Below are 16,961 nucleotides of genomic sequence, written 5' to 3'. Positions count from 1 at the left end.
TCTCTAATCCATCTGGGGTTTCAGGCCTCAGCACATCCAGCCTGGGTTGTCAAGCAGTGTGCTCCTTATCTATGTCTCTCTGTATCCCTCCACCTATTATCCATCCATCCACCCATCATCATCATCAATCTATCATCTCTATTATCTATCAGTCATCCATCACTTCTACCTCTTTAGGATCAGTGTCTATATCATCTATTTTTCTAGGTACAATTCACATAAAGGCATGCCTTTTAAAGTGCATACTTTGTTGGCATTTAGCAGATGGACAGTATCTACAACCATGGCCTCTACAGATCTAGAACATTCTTATTACCCCCAAAAAGGAAAACTGAGCCCATTTAGCAGTCACTCCCCAGCTCCTGGCAGCCATCAGTCTACTTGGTAAGTGGAATAATACTCTATTGTATGGAGAGACCACATTTTGCTTGTGCATTCATCTGTTGATAGACATTCCAGTTGTTTCCACTTTGGATTACCATCAACAGTACTGTGAAGAATATTCATGTGTAAAGGTTTATGACTGAACATCTAGTTTCCATTCTCTGGGTCTAAACCTCTGAGTGGAAGTGCTGGGTCACGTGGGAACTCCGTGCCCAGCTTTCGCAGACCCACCACCCTCTTGCCCACCATGGCTGCCCCGTTTCCGGCCCCACCAGCAGGGGATAAGGGCCAGGTGTGGTGTTCTTGCCTCCCTCCACTCAGCCTCTTGAAGCAGAGCTCCCATGTTATCTCCATCCTGCTTCCAGAGTAAGTCCAAGCTCTTTAAGCAAGGCCTTGGCCCCTCCCTTCCCCCTGCGCTTCGCATGTGGCACAAGCGTCTCCCACTCCTACAAGGTCTGGAAGCCATGTCCCGCTTCCCTTGGGCTGGTTGGCTCAGGACTCTTGTTCCTCTGTGTCCCCCACCAGTCCGCTGCTTGATATCTCTCTCGAAGCTTCTCATGCATGGACCAGGCCTCAGCCCCTTCCTCTTCCCTGGCACAGGGTCCAGGGTCCTCTTTGGGCTTAAACATCATTTTTGGGAGATATTACAGATGCCTCCTTGCCACAGCTGGGTCCAGAGGATGTGTAGGCCAGCATCTTTGGCTGCAGGTGGGCCACCAAGGTTGCCCCTCACTCAGGCCCACAGCTGCCCCTCCTGCCTCTCCCCCAATCAAGCCCCCATGTGGACAGAGAGGCTGGGAGGCAAGAGTGCACTTTCCACGGCAGGTCTTTACTGAGGAACTCAGGGAGGCTCCCTGACCCCAGGGCTGAGGGCCCAAAAGGCACACGGCGGCATGGCGGCAGTGGGGGTCTCCCTCTCAGGTCGAGGCTGCCTTTGTGGACACAGCTTCCCTGCTGACCCCTCTTTGGCACTAGACTGGGCACCACGGTGCCCTCATGCCTGGCGGCCCCAGGGTCCGTCGCCCCTGGGGCCAGCCCTCCCCCACCCACACTCTGGTGGTCGGCAGTGTAAGCTGGTGGGGTGGTGGGCGGGCCAGGGGCTGGCTGACCGGGTGTTCCCGCTGGCAATGGAGATGTCTACAAACAGGAATCCAATAAATTAGCTTGGAGAAGCGGGGAGGGATGGGGCTACATTCTTATTATGGCTCGGTAGGAAAAGCTGTGCAATTCTTTTCCTTGTGGATTCTACAGAATGACGGGTGGAGGGGGGGGCCACGAATGAGGGGCTGTGTCTCATTCTGAGGGTCTCACTTGGCTGTTTTTACAGCAAAAAGGGCATCCCAGGGGATGGGAGCCTTGCTGGGTCCCTGGGATGATGGCAATAGAGGCATGGGCCATGATGTCTCCGAGGGACTGCAAAGCCAAGAGTGATGAGCTGCAGCCTTGGGAGGTGCTGCCTGGCAACCCCCAGGGCTCCAAGGCCCAGGCTGCTGCTGGCAGTAGGGTGCGCCTCTGGCTGCTCTCCCTTCCCCTCGCTCAGGTCCCCAGGAAGGGGGCACAGGTTTTGTGGGTGGTCCCCTGGGAGGCCTGGGAGGATGGTGAAGCATGTGGCGGGGGGTGGGGGGGCATGGGGCTGGGTTGCGCAGGCACTCTGTCTCCTTCACGTGATCCGAGGGTTGGGGTGGGGGTGGAGGGGGGCCAAGGGCCAAGTAAGAGAGAGCCAGGGCCCTCGGTCAAGTGGCAGCGCCCTGGTTGGCCCCGGGGCCCTGGCCCAGGATCTGGCAGAGCTCCTGGAGGCGCCGCTGCATCTTGGGGATGCCCGCCAGCTGCTGCTCAAGCCGCTGCTTCTCCTCAGTCAGGCTCAGGCGGGCAGCTGAGTCCAGTTTCTCGAACTTCCAGCCACCTTCCCCGTCGAACTGCAGCAAGTGGGTGTGGTACTTCCTGCGTCAGGAGAGGGACCGGGAGGAGGCACTCAGCGGGCCGCCAGGACCCTTGGCCAGAGTCCTGTGGGAAGGGAGGGCACACCTACCACAGGGAGGGTCGGTGGGTGATGGAAAGCAGTGCGATGCCTGCGTCCTTGGCCGCCTGGAAGATCTTCCCTTCCACGTCGATGCTCACGGCGCTGGTACACTCATCCAGGAGAGCGTACTTGGGCCTTGGGGGTGTGGCCACGTGGGTGAGGCTGCGGGCCTCCGGGGCCAATGCCCCAGGCTGGTCCCAGCCCCTCAGGTGGAGGCAGGGAGCCTGACCCCCAGTCCTGCCAGGCCCCCAGGGCTGGGGCCAGGCCTCCGAGCAGTTCTGCTCTCCCCGCTTTAGGAGGTCCCAGGGAAAGAGGTTCGGGGAACTCCCGGTGCCCGAGGGAGCCCAAGCACCCGGGACTGGGAGGCTGGCAGCTCACCTGTGGTAGAACATGCGGGCCATGCCAACTCTCTGCTTCTCGCCCCCTGACAGGACGTCTTTCCAGTCGCACACGGCCTCCCAACCTGGCACAGGACAAGGGTTGATGTTCAGTTCAAGAGAGCTGGGCAGCATCTGCAGAAGGACCCGGGCATGGTGGGTGTGGTGGGAAGGCTTGGGGTTGCTCAAAGGGCTACAGACACAAGTGAGAGCAGAATATGGCAGGGAAAGGTCGGCCACTGGGGACGTCTGCGGACACTGTATTAGTCCAAAAGGACTCGGTCCAGATTTACACACATTTCCTCCAATAGACACCGGGCAGTCCTCACCTGCAGGCCCTGAGGATGCCACCCACCGCATGTGGACACTGGGTCTTCTTAGGAGTGGTTGAGTTAAAGGGAGGTCACGAGGGTGGTCCTAATCCAATGGGACTGTGTCCTTATAAAAGGGGACACTTGGAGATGCAGACACACATGAAGGAAAGATGACGTGAAGACACAGGGCACAGACGGCCTCTCCTATCCCAGGAGAGAGGCCTGGAACACACCCTCCCTCACGGCCAGCAGGAGGAACCGACCTTGCCCACGCCTGGATCATGGACATCCGGCCTCCATGACTGGGAGACAATACGTTTCTGTTGTTTGCCCCACCCAGTCTCTGGTGCCAGCAAAATCACACAGGACCTAACGGGGCTAATGAAGTGCCAGTGGGCAGCAGACCGTCAAGGCAGAGCCCCAAGAATGGCTCTGGGGGTCTCTCTGGAAACCTTCTCACCCACTGGGATGAGGCCTGTGTGTCCCAGTGAGAAGCATGTCAGCAAGGCTCAGGAGAGTTCCTTGGATGAGGAGGGAAGTGGGTGATTCATGAGAAACGCCTCCTGGCTTGCTCCCTCCACTCTCTTTCCGGAGAACTAGAACTTTTGGTAGGGCATGTGGCCACCCACCAAAAAAAAAAAAAACACTTCAATGCCCAAGTTGGCCCGATGGGAGGTTTAACCACAGAATTGAATCCTGGCCAATGGGGTGTACGTTTAAGTGTTACACATGTGGCAGCTTCTGAAACTTTCTTTAAAAGACAGCATTTACTCAGTGATTGCCCCCACCTCACCTCTATCCTATGGCCCAGGATATGTGATGTGATAGCATCCACCGTGGACTGCGAAGTGACCTCAGGAATGGAGACCACATACAGCAGTGACCCAGGGGCCTTTATGGGGTGGGGCAATCCCCGCCAACTGTGGCCTGACTTCCTCAGGACTTCTATGTCCCAGTAAGATAAACTCGTAAATGATCTGAGCCACTGTTGGTGGGTAGTTCTGTTACTGTCACAGCTGAACTTGATGCTAACGGGGTGTAACAGCCAGCCTTGGGGACCCCAGGCACTCAGGGGCACATGTGGAGCCCAGGTGGAGGGGAGCGCTCCCCGGGTGAGCAAAAGGGGCCCCAGCAGGCCAGGAGGAAGAGAAGTGAAATGAAGTCGCTCAGTCGTGGCCAACTCTTTGTGACCCCATGGACTGGAGCCTACCAGGTTCCTCTGTCCATGGGATTTTCCAGGCAAGAATACTGGAGTGGGTGGCCATTTCCTTCTCCAGGAGATCTTCCCGATCCAGGGATCAAACCCGGGTCTCCGCATTGCCAGGAGGAAGCTGAGGATAAAGCTTTTCAGGGATCATGGCAACCAGGGGCCCCAGAGGAGCCGGCCCATTGAATCCACTGTCTGCGGCCCCTTTCTGCACAGGCGATGACACCTGTCAGCCCTGAGCTTGAGACTAGCACCTGCCCCTTCTACAGGTGGAGGGCATGTCCAGGGGTCAGGTTTGGGTCAAAGTTAAGCTGCCCCTCAGTGGCCAAGGCAGGACTCTGACTTCTATCATTCGGCTTTCAGTACAGAAATCCCAAAATTGGCAGTTGGGCCACCCTACCCTCCTCTAGGCACCGTGGGCATTTAAAGATCAACCTGAGAGGCCCCCGAGTACTGGCCTGTCCCTCCTTCCTGTGGTCTCTTCCCAGGGGACACAGCCCCAGGCTGGAGGCAGACACATGGGAGGGCAGGCGTCCCCTCCACCTCCACTGTCGTCATGCACATGCTAGGCTGCCCTGCCCACACCTGGGCTCCATCCTCTCACTGAAATGCCTAACGTACCTGTGTATTCCCTGCCTGGCCCGAGGGGGCCTTGCCTGCCCCTGAGCCCACCGCCTGGAGACAGTGCCCCTCTGGATGCCCCTGCCAGGGTTGGCTCCCTTCCATGCTCAGGCTGTCTGGAGTTGTGTGCTTCCTGTGGGTCCTCCACCAGGGTGAGGCTCTCCTGACTCCACTGCACTTTGGACTCCTGCACGTTGCTTGGGGTCATCTTCACCCCGGGGTGGGGGAGGCTAGGAGGGAGGCAGGGGCAGCACTGGTGGGTGGGGATGCCCCTTCTCCTACCTCCTTCCCGCTGCAGGATGTGGTTCAAGTGCACGATGTCCAGGATGCCTTCCAGATGCTCCTCGGAATAGCCCTTCCGGCGCATGTCTTCCACTGAGTCAGGGTAGATAACCTGGTCGCGCAAGGAGCCCACGGACATGTAGGGCCTGCAGGAGAGCCGGGTGGCCATGGAGGCAAGGCTGGCACCTCGGTGGGGGGCCCGATCAGAGGGTGGCACACCCACCCCTTGGCAGACTCAGACACACTCACGTGTGCACACGTGCCCCATGGCAGTGAGGCTTCTGGGCCAGCGGGTTGCGGTAGGGGACTGGCAGGTGGAGGTGCGCAGCCCCTCTGACCCCAGGGGCAGCCTATTGTCACCCTCAGCCCCCTCGGATCAGAGTGGGCAGGGGGTGCCACTCACCTCTGAGGGATGTAGAACATGCGCTGGGGTGGGGGCTTGTAGAGCACGCCGCCGTATGTGGGCCACAGCCCGCCCAGGATCCGGAACAGGGAGCTCTTGCCGCACCCGTTGGGGCCAGTGATGAGCAGGTGCATGCCTTCTTCCACCTGTGGGGGCGGCAGGCAGCTGTGGGCATGGCCCAGGCCCCCTCCCCTCACCTGTGGCTGACCTGCCGGCCTCAGAGAACACCCTGAACCTGGCCCACACCCACCCTCCATCTCTGGCTGTAGCACGGCAGAGCCCCTGGGGCAGGCTCTGGGGTTCAGCTGCAGGGCCCTGGCTTGTCCCTGACGCACGCCAGAGACCACGGGGACAGCAGGACAGCCTGTCCTGCCATGGCCCAGCAAACAGTCAGCGGTACCCCCCAGCACACCCGGAGGCCATGTGGGCAGCAAGTACTTCGGGCTCCACAAAGAGCTTGACATCTGCTGATCTGGAGACATCTGGGGGGTGCTGCTGTCTGCAGGGTGGGGACGGCACTGAAGGCACAGCTCCCCGATCCCCCCCCCGACCACCACCTTGTGTGATTTCACCGCAACACCCCGGGCCTTCCAGCTAGGGCGGTCCTCTCACCATCCCAGAGCATGTGTCCCAGGCGGTCTCCCTCGCCCCCTTCCCTGAACCTCTGCTATTGCCCTTCTTACCCCATCACCTGGCTGAACAGGGCCGGGGGCTCCCCGTCCCTAACCTAACCAGAGCCCAACTCCACCAGTGGCTCTGCCAGGATGGAGCTCTTTCTCAGCCCCCGGCCCCCACTCCCTCGCCTCACCTCACCTTCTAACTAGCTGCCCACCTGGGCTTCCCCTGGGCCTGCCTGGCAACCGTTCAACCTGGATAAACTGGCCGTCAGCGGCACCCCAATCTCCCAAAGGTGACTACTCCCAGGGGTAATGGTGATCATACCACTGCTCTGTGCCCAGCCTCTAGCTGGCAGCCTGCCCACCTGCCCAGAGGCTCCTGGGTGAAGCTTCATGTGACTTCTCTGCCCCCAGAGCTGGTGAGCTGTGGTTCTTGCTGAAACTGGAGAGCCATCTGACCCAGGCTCTTTGTGACCCTTAAGGGCTTCCCTGATTTACCTCTGGTTTACATTGCCCAGCCTGGAGCTCAGGGAACATTAGGTGAACGAATGAATGACTCCCATCCCCAGAATGCCCCTTTAGTCCATCACTCCGTCCAAAGCCCTGGCTAGGCACACGGGTGACTGGTGGCTCTCGGCCCCCAGGGAGTCCTGTCCACAGACAGCCTGCATCGTGGATGAGAGCTCCCCCAAGGGGCCAGGCCATGCCCACCACCTATCTGCCTTGGGGGCCTCTCACAGCAGATGGGTGGGACAGCATGCCCAGGTTGGTGGAAGAGCTTCTACCAACCTGGGAACAGAGTTGGACCAGAGTCCCCAAGTCCTGGGCTTCTCAGGCATGGGGCAGGGTGTGGGGTGCTGGCAATAATATGGCCAGGAACCTATGGGTGACTCTTGCCCAATCCTGGTAATCACAAGGCTCTTTTATCAGCTCTGACTCCATTGCCCCAGAACTAATAAGTAGACACATTGCTCTTTCACCTTCAGCTTCAGCTGCCTGCCACGTAGACCTGGGGTCAATGGCTACTGACAACACAAGGCAGGATGACCAGGCTGGGTCCTAAGGGCTGAGACTTGCAGGTGGCTTGCGGGTGCAGAAGGCCAGGCCCAGGGCCTCAGGGTTGGCTTCAGTCCCACCTGAGCTTCTGGGCTGGTGCTTGGCTGTGCCTTCTACTTACCCTGATGTTGAGACTGGCCACCACCACCTCCCCAGTGGGTGTGATAATGGGGATGTTCTCACACACGATGCCCTGTTCCACATCCACCACTTGGCCTGGAGAGAGGGCGTGAGGCAGAGAGAGGGGGGCGGAGTGCTCCCCCATCTTCTGCTGGCTTCCATGGGTCCCCACCTCCCGGCAGCCCGCCAGTGTGTGGCTTTACCATGCGCCCCTTGCTGTGCTCGGGGCTGGGGAGAGGGACAGTGTCTGCTCCTGCCCTGCAGTGCCCCCCAACACCAGCTCCAATGCTTGGGGCCTCTTCCACAGCATGCCCCCCCAGCCCCTACTCCACTCAGGGGCCACCCTCCACCTTTTTTGCAAAGAGAAATCCTGGCCAGGGCTATTGCTCTGGGAAGGAGGGCAGTGGGGACCACAGCTTGCCCGGGAAGCCCTCCAGGGCACACCAGGCAGTGGTGGGAGGGCTGGGACCTGTGGGGCCTCTTTGGGGAGGGCAAGCTTACCTCGGATCTGCAGGGGCCCCTCCACGCGGACGCCAGACCTCATGACGGCCCCAGACCCTGCCTGCATATCCTCCAGCTCCCCGGGCCTCTTGAAACGGCACTGCTGGACATCTTCAAACACCTGGAACATCTCGTAGACCCTGGCTGTGTAGCCAGCCAGTTCTGTGACCTGCAGAGAGGGTGATCCTGGCTTAGCCTCTGCCAGCAGGGGTGGAGGGGAGAGGGCACAAATGGGGTTGGGGGAGGGGTGGGGCATGGGCTGGACCGGGGGCTACCTCCTTGTAGGATGACATGACCCGCTCGATGGCATCTGCGGCAGCGGTGAGGAGGTTGCGGGCGATGGTGAAGGCTTCCGTGCGCTCGCTCACCAGTTCCCCCTCCTTCATCGCTCGGGCCGCCTTCTTCACCGTCTCTGAGTCTACAGAGCATGGTGGGGGTGGGTGGGGTGGGTGGGGAGGGGGCAAGGACAGTGGAAAATCAAAACTGACCCACTAGGGGAGAGAGGAAGTCCCTCTACCACATGGTGCTTGGACAACTGGGTCTCCATGTGCCAAAGACGAACCTCGACCTCATACAACACACAAAAACAAACTCAAAGAGGAGCCCTGGCCTGCACACAGAGCTAAGACTACGTAACTCTTAGAAGAAAGCACTTCGGCATTAGGTACAGCTCCTTGAATAGGACACCAAAAGCAAAACAGAGAAGGGAGCTTCACTGAAGAGAAAAAGTTGGGGGCACCAAAGTAAATCATCCACAAAGTGAAAACACAGCCTATGGACTGGAAGAAAGTATCTGCAAATCATGAATCTGATAAGGGCCTAGGTCCCAGAATACATAAAGAACTTTGTCAATTCAATAGTAAAGAGATAAACCCAATCAAACAGTGGGCAAAGGATCTAAATAAACGTTTCCATCTTAAGATACACAGATGTATATAAACATGTGAAAAAATGTTGATAGACCCTGTTTTACCCTCATCTCTCCCCTTGATGGTGTATTCTCTGACCATCCTCAATGCCACTATTTCTCTAAAGGAGCCCGCTCCTGTCTTGACTTGCTTTTTTCTTTTCTGTCTCAGTTGAGACCTTATGGTTGCCCAGTGCAACCCTCTTTTGTCCATGGCTTTGACTCTCTTGATCCTAGGGTCCCCTAGAGGGGCAAGGCTTTTATACAAGGAATGTTCTCTAAATGGTGATGGAAGCAAAACAGGCTGACTCTGAAGGTTAACTCTATCCATGGGCATAAACGGTTCTGAGCCAGGAGCCCTCAAGGATATGATGGTGAGGGTGGGGTAGGAAGGGGCAGAAAGGTTAGGGCAGGTACAATAGGGGGTAGACAATGCTAGACCACTGGCCAGAGCACCAGGAATCCAGGGCACTGGGCAGGGGAGGGGACTGGCGATTCTGAGAATCTAAGATCCCAGACCTTCCTTCCAACCGTGGTCCTAGGCAGGGCGGGGGAGGGGGGAACACAAACCATCTTCTCCAGATGTCCTGAGAGCTTGAAAGGGACTGCACACAAAGGGGAATGGTCTGCGGGGACCCTGGCAACAGCGGGTACATTCCTGGAGACAGCATAACCCTCTGCCGCTTTCCTCAGTGCCTGCAGCTAGACACTCGACAGCTATTCCTGGCCAGGTGGCCCCTCCCCGGCCTTCTAGCTTGGAGGTGCCGGCAGGCCAGAAGGGCAAAGTTAGCTACATCTGTTTTCCCTGATGATCGCCTGCCTCCTTACCTCATTCCCAGTGCTCTCCCATTTGCAGTTACTGGAGACACAGCAGGGACAAAACAGATACACCTCTGACTTCCTTGAGTCTGGCCACGAAGGTGGGCATAGGAGCTGAGGCCTCTGAATTGCCCACAAAGCCCAACATGGCAGAGGCTCCAGAAAGTCCTAGGCCTGCAGAAGAGGGAAGTGGCCGCAGGCGCTTCCTCCCAGAAACCGCAGGTTGGTTTCCTCCTGGGTCCCTTCCCATGCTCCTGGCCTAAATCAAGGCCACCCTTTGAATAGATCCATTGGTGGAAACAACGACCGCCTCCAACTAGATCTTTCCTCTTGGCAGAGAGAGACAGCTGAGGGTACGGAAGCCCCAAGAGAGAGGCACCGATACAGAGAGAGCGAGAGATGCTTCTGGTTCTGGAACGTGTGCGTCAGGCTCACTCTCTTTACATAGTACTGGAAACCCTCTAACTACCCAACTGCACAAGATACAACACCTTTTCCATAGGAGCTGTGCTTGCAGGAAAGCGAGGGAAATTCCCAGGAGCGAGAAGAGAAGCTAGCAGCTAGTGCTCCTGTGATGTCCCTAGAGACAGAGATGGGAGCTGCTGTCACAAAGCCAGGGCTCAAGATGCAAGGTCTCCTCTCCGAACTGGTGATTATGTGTCTAGGGCTCAAATTAATATCACTTCCAAGTTCAGGAACCCCTCTACCCCAAGTGGAGAAGTTAACAGGAAATGGCCTCCAAACGGTTCATTACCTGGGAGCTCAGCTAAAACCAAAGTCAATGAGTGCTCTAGGGAATCCTACCCTCCAGTGCTTGCTAAGCCCACAAGGACCTTGAGCAAAGAAGACCGGAAGCTGGAAGATGAAATTGGCTTAGACTCTCAAGAATTCAGACAACCAAATGGCTGGATAAATAGTGAAGTGGCTCAGTCGTGTCTGACTCTTTGTGACCCCATGGACTGTAGCCTACCAGGCTCCTCCGTTGTCCCATGGGATTTTCCAGGCAAGAGTACCGGAATGGGTTGCCATTTCCTTCTCCAGGGGGATCTTCCTGACCCAGGGATTGAACCCAGGTCTCGAATGGCTGGATAGAGACCTTGGAATAAGCATGATTAGTATGGTAGCTGGCCGAAAAGGGGCAGTCAGAGAGATGAGAAAAGCAGACAAACACAGCTTGAAATTTCTATTTTCAAATGTCTATTTAAAAGAGAATCAAGTAGAACTTTACAGAAACAAAATTGAAAATTAAAATAATTCAAATTAGATGCAGCCAAAGAGAAAACTAGCCAACAAGTGAGCGGGAAAATCGGAAGACCCCTCCCAGAATTTAGCACAGACAGTGCGAGGTGGGGAATGGGGCAGACAGAGGCCAGAAGGAAAGAGCACAAAGGACGAGAGAGGAATTCATTCAATTCATTCAAATATTTGAAAAGGGAACAGCTGAGAACTTTCCATGATGGAAGCAATCTGAGTGACAGAACAGTCTGGATATTCACAGGACATACAAGAAGTTTCAAGCAGAATAAATGGAAACACATGGGCAAACACCTCCCAGAGAAACTGCAGAGAAAAAGTCTAACCAGGGAGACCACAGCTGAGAGCAGTTAAGCTGATGGCAGGTTTTCCAATAGACGCAATGGGATGTTGTCAACGGGCTAAAGAGAGACAAACGGACCGCCTCAACTTCCTCATCCAACTAAACTTCAGTTGTGGGGGGGAGGGTAAAATAAAGACATTTTCAGGCAACAAAATATTCTCAAAGCTCCCTTGACAAAAGCCTCACGGTAAGAACTTCTGAAGGACGTCTGTCCGAAGGAGGGTTACCAGCCTGCAGGGAAGGGCTTTCCTAGAAAAAACTGCAGAGAAAGAGAACCAAAAAAAAGGCAGAAACTCACGGGCGAATCTGAACATGCAGTGACCTGATAAAGCCATGGCAAACTTGATGGTGGGCTGGTCCTCCAAAGTATGGTAAGCAAGGGCTAGGATGAGGAGGAGCTATTGGTTAACCCAGACTTTTCTCAAGTATGCACATTAACTTTTGAAGGGCAACCACGAAGACTGCAAATAGAATGAATTCCTTGCAAACTGGTAGAGGGACAAACTGGGAATCCTTCACAGTCCCCTAGGCCTCAGGGAAGAGGGTCCTGCCCTTGACAACCTGCAAGAGCTATTGCGGGCATGGGAAAGCCCAGGTTTGAGCCAGAAAGGGGTTCCTTGAACATACTTCCCCATCCTCCCACTGCCAAGATGGGTCAAGACAGGGCCAGATGGGCAACTGTGCAGATGCCTGTTGAAGGGTGTTCCTGAACTGCCATCCTTGGGCTTGGCTGAGTGAGACCAAGAAGCGTGAGATACTGTAAGGGGGACCCACATGTAGAGTGGCAGAGAGGAGCTCTGGGAGGGTGTGACCTCGGACGTTTCCTGAGGGTGCCAGCTGGGGTCCCCAGCAGTAGAAGAGGGAGGTGGGCCAGCTGGGCACCGGGCCCTCCCAAGCCTAGCCCAGTGGTCCAGAAGGCCGGCCCCCTCTCACCTGACTCTGAGTAGCCAGTGGCAGTGATGATGGGGACAGCCACCATGAGCAAGCCTGAGGCGCTCCACACGTACTTCATGAGGAACTGCTCCAGCATGACATACCACAGGCGTTCCAGCAGAATGAGGTTGATCTGGGAAGCCAGGTCCTGGTAGGAGTGCTGCAGAAGGGCCAGCTCCACCTGTGGGGAAGGGGTGCCAGAGACTCAGAGGCGTAGCAGTCAGTCCCCTGGGGCAACAGCGAGCATCCCTGAGTGCCAGGCTACACAGGCCATGGCATTCAAAGGCCATGACGGGGCTGAGAGCTGGGGCTTAGGACTGGGCCATGCTTGATGAGTCAAAGCATTGTTTACCAGAACTGGCTTTGCTTAATGGCTCAGCCTACCTGGTCTAAATGCCATACCTCTTGCCACCTCCAGGCTGTGTGAGCTGGAGCAGGTCACTTTCCCTGTCTGGGTTACCATGGACGGGGGACAGGTCTCAAACTCAGGAGAGGTATGGCATAGACAATGCAGAGCTGGGGTACAACGGCAGTGAAGGGGCTCACCGCCTCATTTCTGAGGCTCCCACCCCTTTTCCACTGTCTCTTCAGTTGGGATGTTCACCATGCCCCCTTTCTGCCCCAGAGAGTTTTTCAACACGGGCTGAGGGCAGCCACCTTGCCCATTTCTTTGAGCAACTGCGGAGGGGTCACCCTGAGTGAAGCGGAGGGGAGTGCAGGAAACGCAAAGGCAATAGCTGGTTTCGAAGAACGTGCTTCAGTCATCTCTACCTCCATAGGCCCTGGCCTCCCTTTCCTTTCCCACAGTTCCTCTGGGTGACAAACTTGCACTGTGTCCTCCCATTGTGATCGGCAGGGCACACTCCCAAGCAAGCTCGTTCAGGCATCACCCCCAGTGGACAGTCCCACACCCAAGCCAGCTGAGGACGCCAGCCCGCCAGCCAGGCCACGAGGGGACCTGCCCTGCTTGCTTGTGCACTGGCCACCACTTGCCATCTCAGGAGAAAGAGTGGGCGAGAAACAGGCTCTCTGGGACAGCAGCAGTTAGATGGGCTGGAGTGGCCAAGAAGCAGTCGCAGCCAGGTGGCCACTGGGTCCTGGATGGCTTGGTAGGGGCGCCTGCTCTGATCCTGTCTCCCTACCCAACGGACAAGAGCTGCCCAGCCTGGAATAGTTTCCTTTGCCAATTCACCATGTTATAGCTGACTCTTGACTTGATTCTCACCACGTCCCATTGTATGTGTATTCTCCTGTCTGTGATAGCCCAGACAGGCAAAGTGACCTGCTCCAGTTCACAAAGCCTGGAGGTGGCAAGACATATGGCATTTGGACCAGGTAGGCTGAGCCATTAAACAAAGCCAATTCTTGTGAACGATGCTTTGACTTATTAAGAAAGTCTACCCGTGCTCAGGCTAATAAGAGGTTGGATGTGTTGGTATGAGCCCGTCTAATAACCCTTCTGTGGAGAAGGAAATGGCAACCCACTCCAGTACGCCTGCCTGGAAAATCCCATGGACTGAGGAGCCTACCTACAGTCCATGGGGTCGCCAAGAGTTGGACACGACTGAGCAACTTCATTTCACTTTTCACTTTCATGCACTGGAGAAGGAAATGGCAACCCACTCCAGTATTCTTGCCTGGAGAATCCCAGGGACAGAGGAGCCTGGTAGGCTGCCATCTATGGGATCGCACAGAGTCGATCAACTGAAGCGACTTAGCAGCAGCAGCAATAACCCTTCTCCTTGACATCCCAGGAATAGCAGAATACTCGGCGGTCTGCCCTCCAGTCAGCCAGCTACCTCTGCCCCAGCCTGCTGATCTGAGCCTGGGCCAGTGTCCATGGGGACATCAGCCAATGGGACTGGGCTGAGCCACGTGCCCGCACAGTGAGGGCAATCAAGCCACCCATGAAGGCCCATCACATCACACAGCCCTTTGCCCGAGGCCTTGACAGACAGGTTGGGGACGCACATCAGGCCCCTCCCACCCCAGCCGGTGAATCTGCCCCATGAACATGCTATTTCCTGAAACTAACCCAGAGGAAATCCTTCAAAGAGCTAGTGATTCTCCCTTCTTCCCACCTCCCCTGTCCCCAGCTAGGTCTTGGGCATCGCTTTGCCGTTCCTGAAGTGAGCACGTCTACTCTGAGCGCCGTGGCGATCCAGGCTCGTGCTGGGAGCTGGCAAGAGTGCCAGCTGGGGCTGACAATGTAGCTGCGGGGAATGTGCCAAGTGCCTCACCCAGGGCCACGGCTGCCTGCCAAGACCCTGCGTCCCTGGAGCACAGGGGAGGAGGACGGGGGTTGCGGCTGCAGATCCGGCCCTTTTTCTCCTTATCTGGAGCCCAGCCGGGAATGCCCCTATCTGCTCAGGGATAAGTCTTAAAAAAAAAAAAAAAATCAGGGACAAGCCTGCCTCCCTGCCTGATAAGATGGGCTGCCAATGAGACAAGGTCGAGGACACAAGGCCATCTGACCTAGGGAGGATCCATGGGCCTTCAGGAGCTGGATGCCATTGTACCCCTCCCCCAGAAGCACTGGGGAACCGAAACCAGAGTCGCAGAGAACCTAGCCGGAGGCAGCTGCAACCCAGGCAGGAGGAGGGGAGGGGCCGGAGCACTGGCCTGGAGTAACCTCTCCCAGGCCCCGGCTCCTGGCCCTAGCCGGCTGGCCGCTGACCCAGCCTGCTGGGGAGCTGCACGGCTGGGACCTGGGCGGAAGGGCGGCCACACTGGGGGCAAGGTGGCCGCTGGGAGGGCAGGAAGTGCGTCCTGCTGCAGTGGCGGCTTGGGCCCCGGCACCCCTGGCTGGGGCCTCGGGGAGGCAGCCAAGCCCGCAGCCAGGCCAGTCTTTGGGCTCCGGAGGGGGGAGAAGCTTGATCTGGAGCGCTGAGATCCGATCGACACACCGAGCACTGCTGCTTGTTAACCTCCGCTTGGGCTGAGTCATGCCCATAATGCCCACTTGCCCGGCCGGACGCCGGGCTTCAAAGGGCCTGGGGGAATAGGAGGGGGCCAGACAGCAGGCTGCATCCTGTCATCCCTGCCCCCAGATGGCAGGAGCCCCTTCTCTGTTGGCTGCAGGCAGGGGGCAAGCTGGGAGCTCTTGGGTCTCCCATCACTAGGGTCCACAGCCCTAAGGCCAGGACAAGGGAGGTGGAGAGGAAGCAGAAGTGACCCAGGACAGTCTCCACCCAGCCTTCCTGCTTCTCCATTACTGTGCCCATCCGGGCTGCCCACGGCCCTGGTCGTCCACAGCCTCCCTCTCCCATGGCCAGCCCACACCTGTGCCATCAGCCACAGGCAGCCCCAGGCCTTCCTGCCCCGGACTCCCCCAGCCACGCGTTTTCCGGCCCCACGAGCAGCCCCACCTCATGGCCCCCATAGAAGGCAATCTCCTCTGAGTTGGCCACCACTCGGGAGTGCATGTAGCGCAGCTCTCCCTTGCGCCGCGCCTCCTCAGCCACCAGCTCCCCGAACTTGGGCGAGAAGGCTCGCAGCACATTGGCCGTGAGGAAGACCACGAGGCCAGCGATGGCCGAGGGCCAGGCTGTGCCAGCCCCGCGGGAGCGGGCTGCTCGAACCAGGGTGTAGGTGGTCACAGCCACGTCCAGGAGCGGCTTGGTCAGGTTGGAGTAGAGGTGGGCCACAGAGGCAGCGAAGGCCACCACGTCCTCTGTCAGGGACTGGTCTGGGTTGCGAAGCCGCCCGTCCATGTTGCTGACCCGGTAGTAGGTCTGCTGGGAGAAGTAGAGACTGTAGGCATGGGCCACCAGCCGGCTGCGGAATGCCAGGGCCAACTGGCCCTCCAGGTAGCGGATGGCACTGTTGATGAAGGTGGCAGGCAGTGCGATGAGCAGCCACTGCACGAGCTGCCAGCTGAAGGCCTGAGGGTCCTTGCGCACGATGCAGCGGGCCAGCCGGCCGTCCAGGCGGGCCACGTACACCGACAGGAAAGTCCGGCTCACCAGGGCGGCCGAGTGCAGCGCCAGCAGCCCCGTCTCCCGGCACAGGATCCTGGGAAAGAGCAGCCGCAGGAGCCATAGGAGCCGCTGCAAGAACACCTGGTTGACACCGGTCTTGGCCGCTGAGGCCACGGGGGCACCGGAGACATCTGGTGCAGGCTCCCCCTCCACCGCAGGCGCTTGAGGGCCCCTGGCCGGAGCCAGGCACTGGCGCACCAGAGGGTAGAGTTTGTGGGCTCCATAGGCCATGAGGGCCAGGACCACGGCAGTACGCTTCAGCGTGGTCACCCGCGAGGCTCTGGGGGTAGAGAGCACCGTCATGTCACCTGGGCTGGACTCACGGGACCGGGACGGGTGCCTGAGGCGGCAGAGGAGGCAGGTGGCTGCAAGGGTGGTGGCTCTGACCCCGGGCTCGTTGTCTAGGCAACTGGAGACCTCGCAGTGGTCCCTGAGACTGTCGCTTTAGGCCACCCGGGTGGCGCTGGGCCCCCTGGCGCGGGTGGGCTCAGGGCCCTCCAGGGTCACGGCCTCTTCAGGCGGCCGAAGTGGAGGAACTTGTCAGTCCCTTGGCCCTTGGGGTCAGAGCCTCTAGAGGTCTCCGGCCGAGGGCGTCTTTTTCTCTCCACCTCCTACTCCTCCTCCCCTGGTAGCGCCCCTCCCTGGGGTACCGGCCGCGTCCGTCCGCTCCACAGCCCGGCTGAAGCGACTGTGACTCCGCCACCCGCCCAGAATCCCCACCTACCCACCCACCCCTCCCCAGGGGCGAGTCGGGGGAGGGGGAGGAGGCGGAGGAGGGGCGGGAGGCGGAGCCCAGGCACGGGCCGCCCCACCCCGTTCTCGC

At 58.1% G+C, this 16,961-nt stretch overlaps 1 protein-coding gene across 1 annotated transcript; it reads right to left on the bottom strand.

Moving 5' to 3' along the window:
- Positions 1-1,192: 1,192 nt before the first annotated feature.
- On the bottom strand, positions 1,193-16,827 carry ABCD1 (ATP binding cassette subfamily D member 1). The gene is made up of 10 exons (XM_052662842.1): positions 15,527-16,827; positions 12,159-12,339; positions 8,178-8,320; positions 7,903-8,071; positions 7,403-7,497; positions 5,609-5,754; positions 5,206-5,351; positions 2,783-2,867; positions 2,414-2,539; positions 1,193-2,325 (listed from the first exon to the last, which is right to left on the bottom strand). Exons 1-10 carry the CDS (start codon positions 16,439-16,441, stop codon positions 2,118-2,120), a joined length of 2,214 nt encoding a protein of 737 aa, XP_052518802.1. The 5' UTR covers positions 16,442-16,827; the 3' UTR covers positions 1,193-2,117.
- Between the last annotated feature and the right edge of the window lie 134 nt (positions 16,828-16,961).

The sequence above is a fragment of the Budorcas taxicolor genome, chromosome X (assembly GCF_023091745.1).
Source record: "Budorcas taxicolor isolate Tak-1 chromosome X, Takin1.1, whole genome shotgun sequence".
Classification (NCBI taxonomy): domain Eukaryota; kingdom Metazoa; phylum Chordata; class Mammalia; order Artiodactyla; family Bovidae; genus Budorcas; species Budorcas taxicolor.
This window is presented reverse-complemented; position numbering and strand designations above follow the sequence as displayed.

Excerpts from the sequence above, each read along its gene's own strand:
- ABCD1 (XM_052662842.1), bottom strand. The coding sequence starts at position 16,441 with ATGACGGTGCTCTCTACCCCCAGAGCCTCGCGGGTGACCACGCTGAAG. Across the intron at positions 7,498-7,902 it reads GGGGCCCCTGCAGATCCGAG|GCCAAGTGGTGGATGTGGAA; the intron begins GTAAGCTTGCCC and ends CCCTCTCTCCAG. Across the intron at positions 2,868-5,205 it reads CATCCTGCAGCGGGAAGGAG|GTTGGGAGGCCGTGTGCGAC; the intron begins GTAGGAGAAGGG and ends GTCCTGTGCCAG.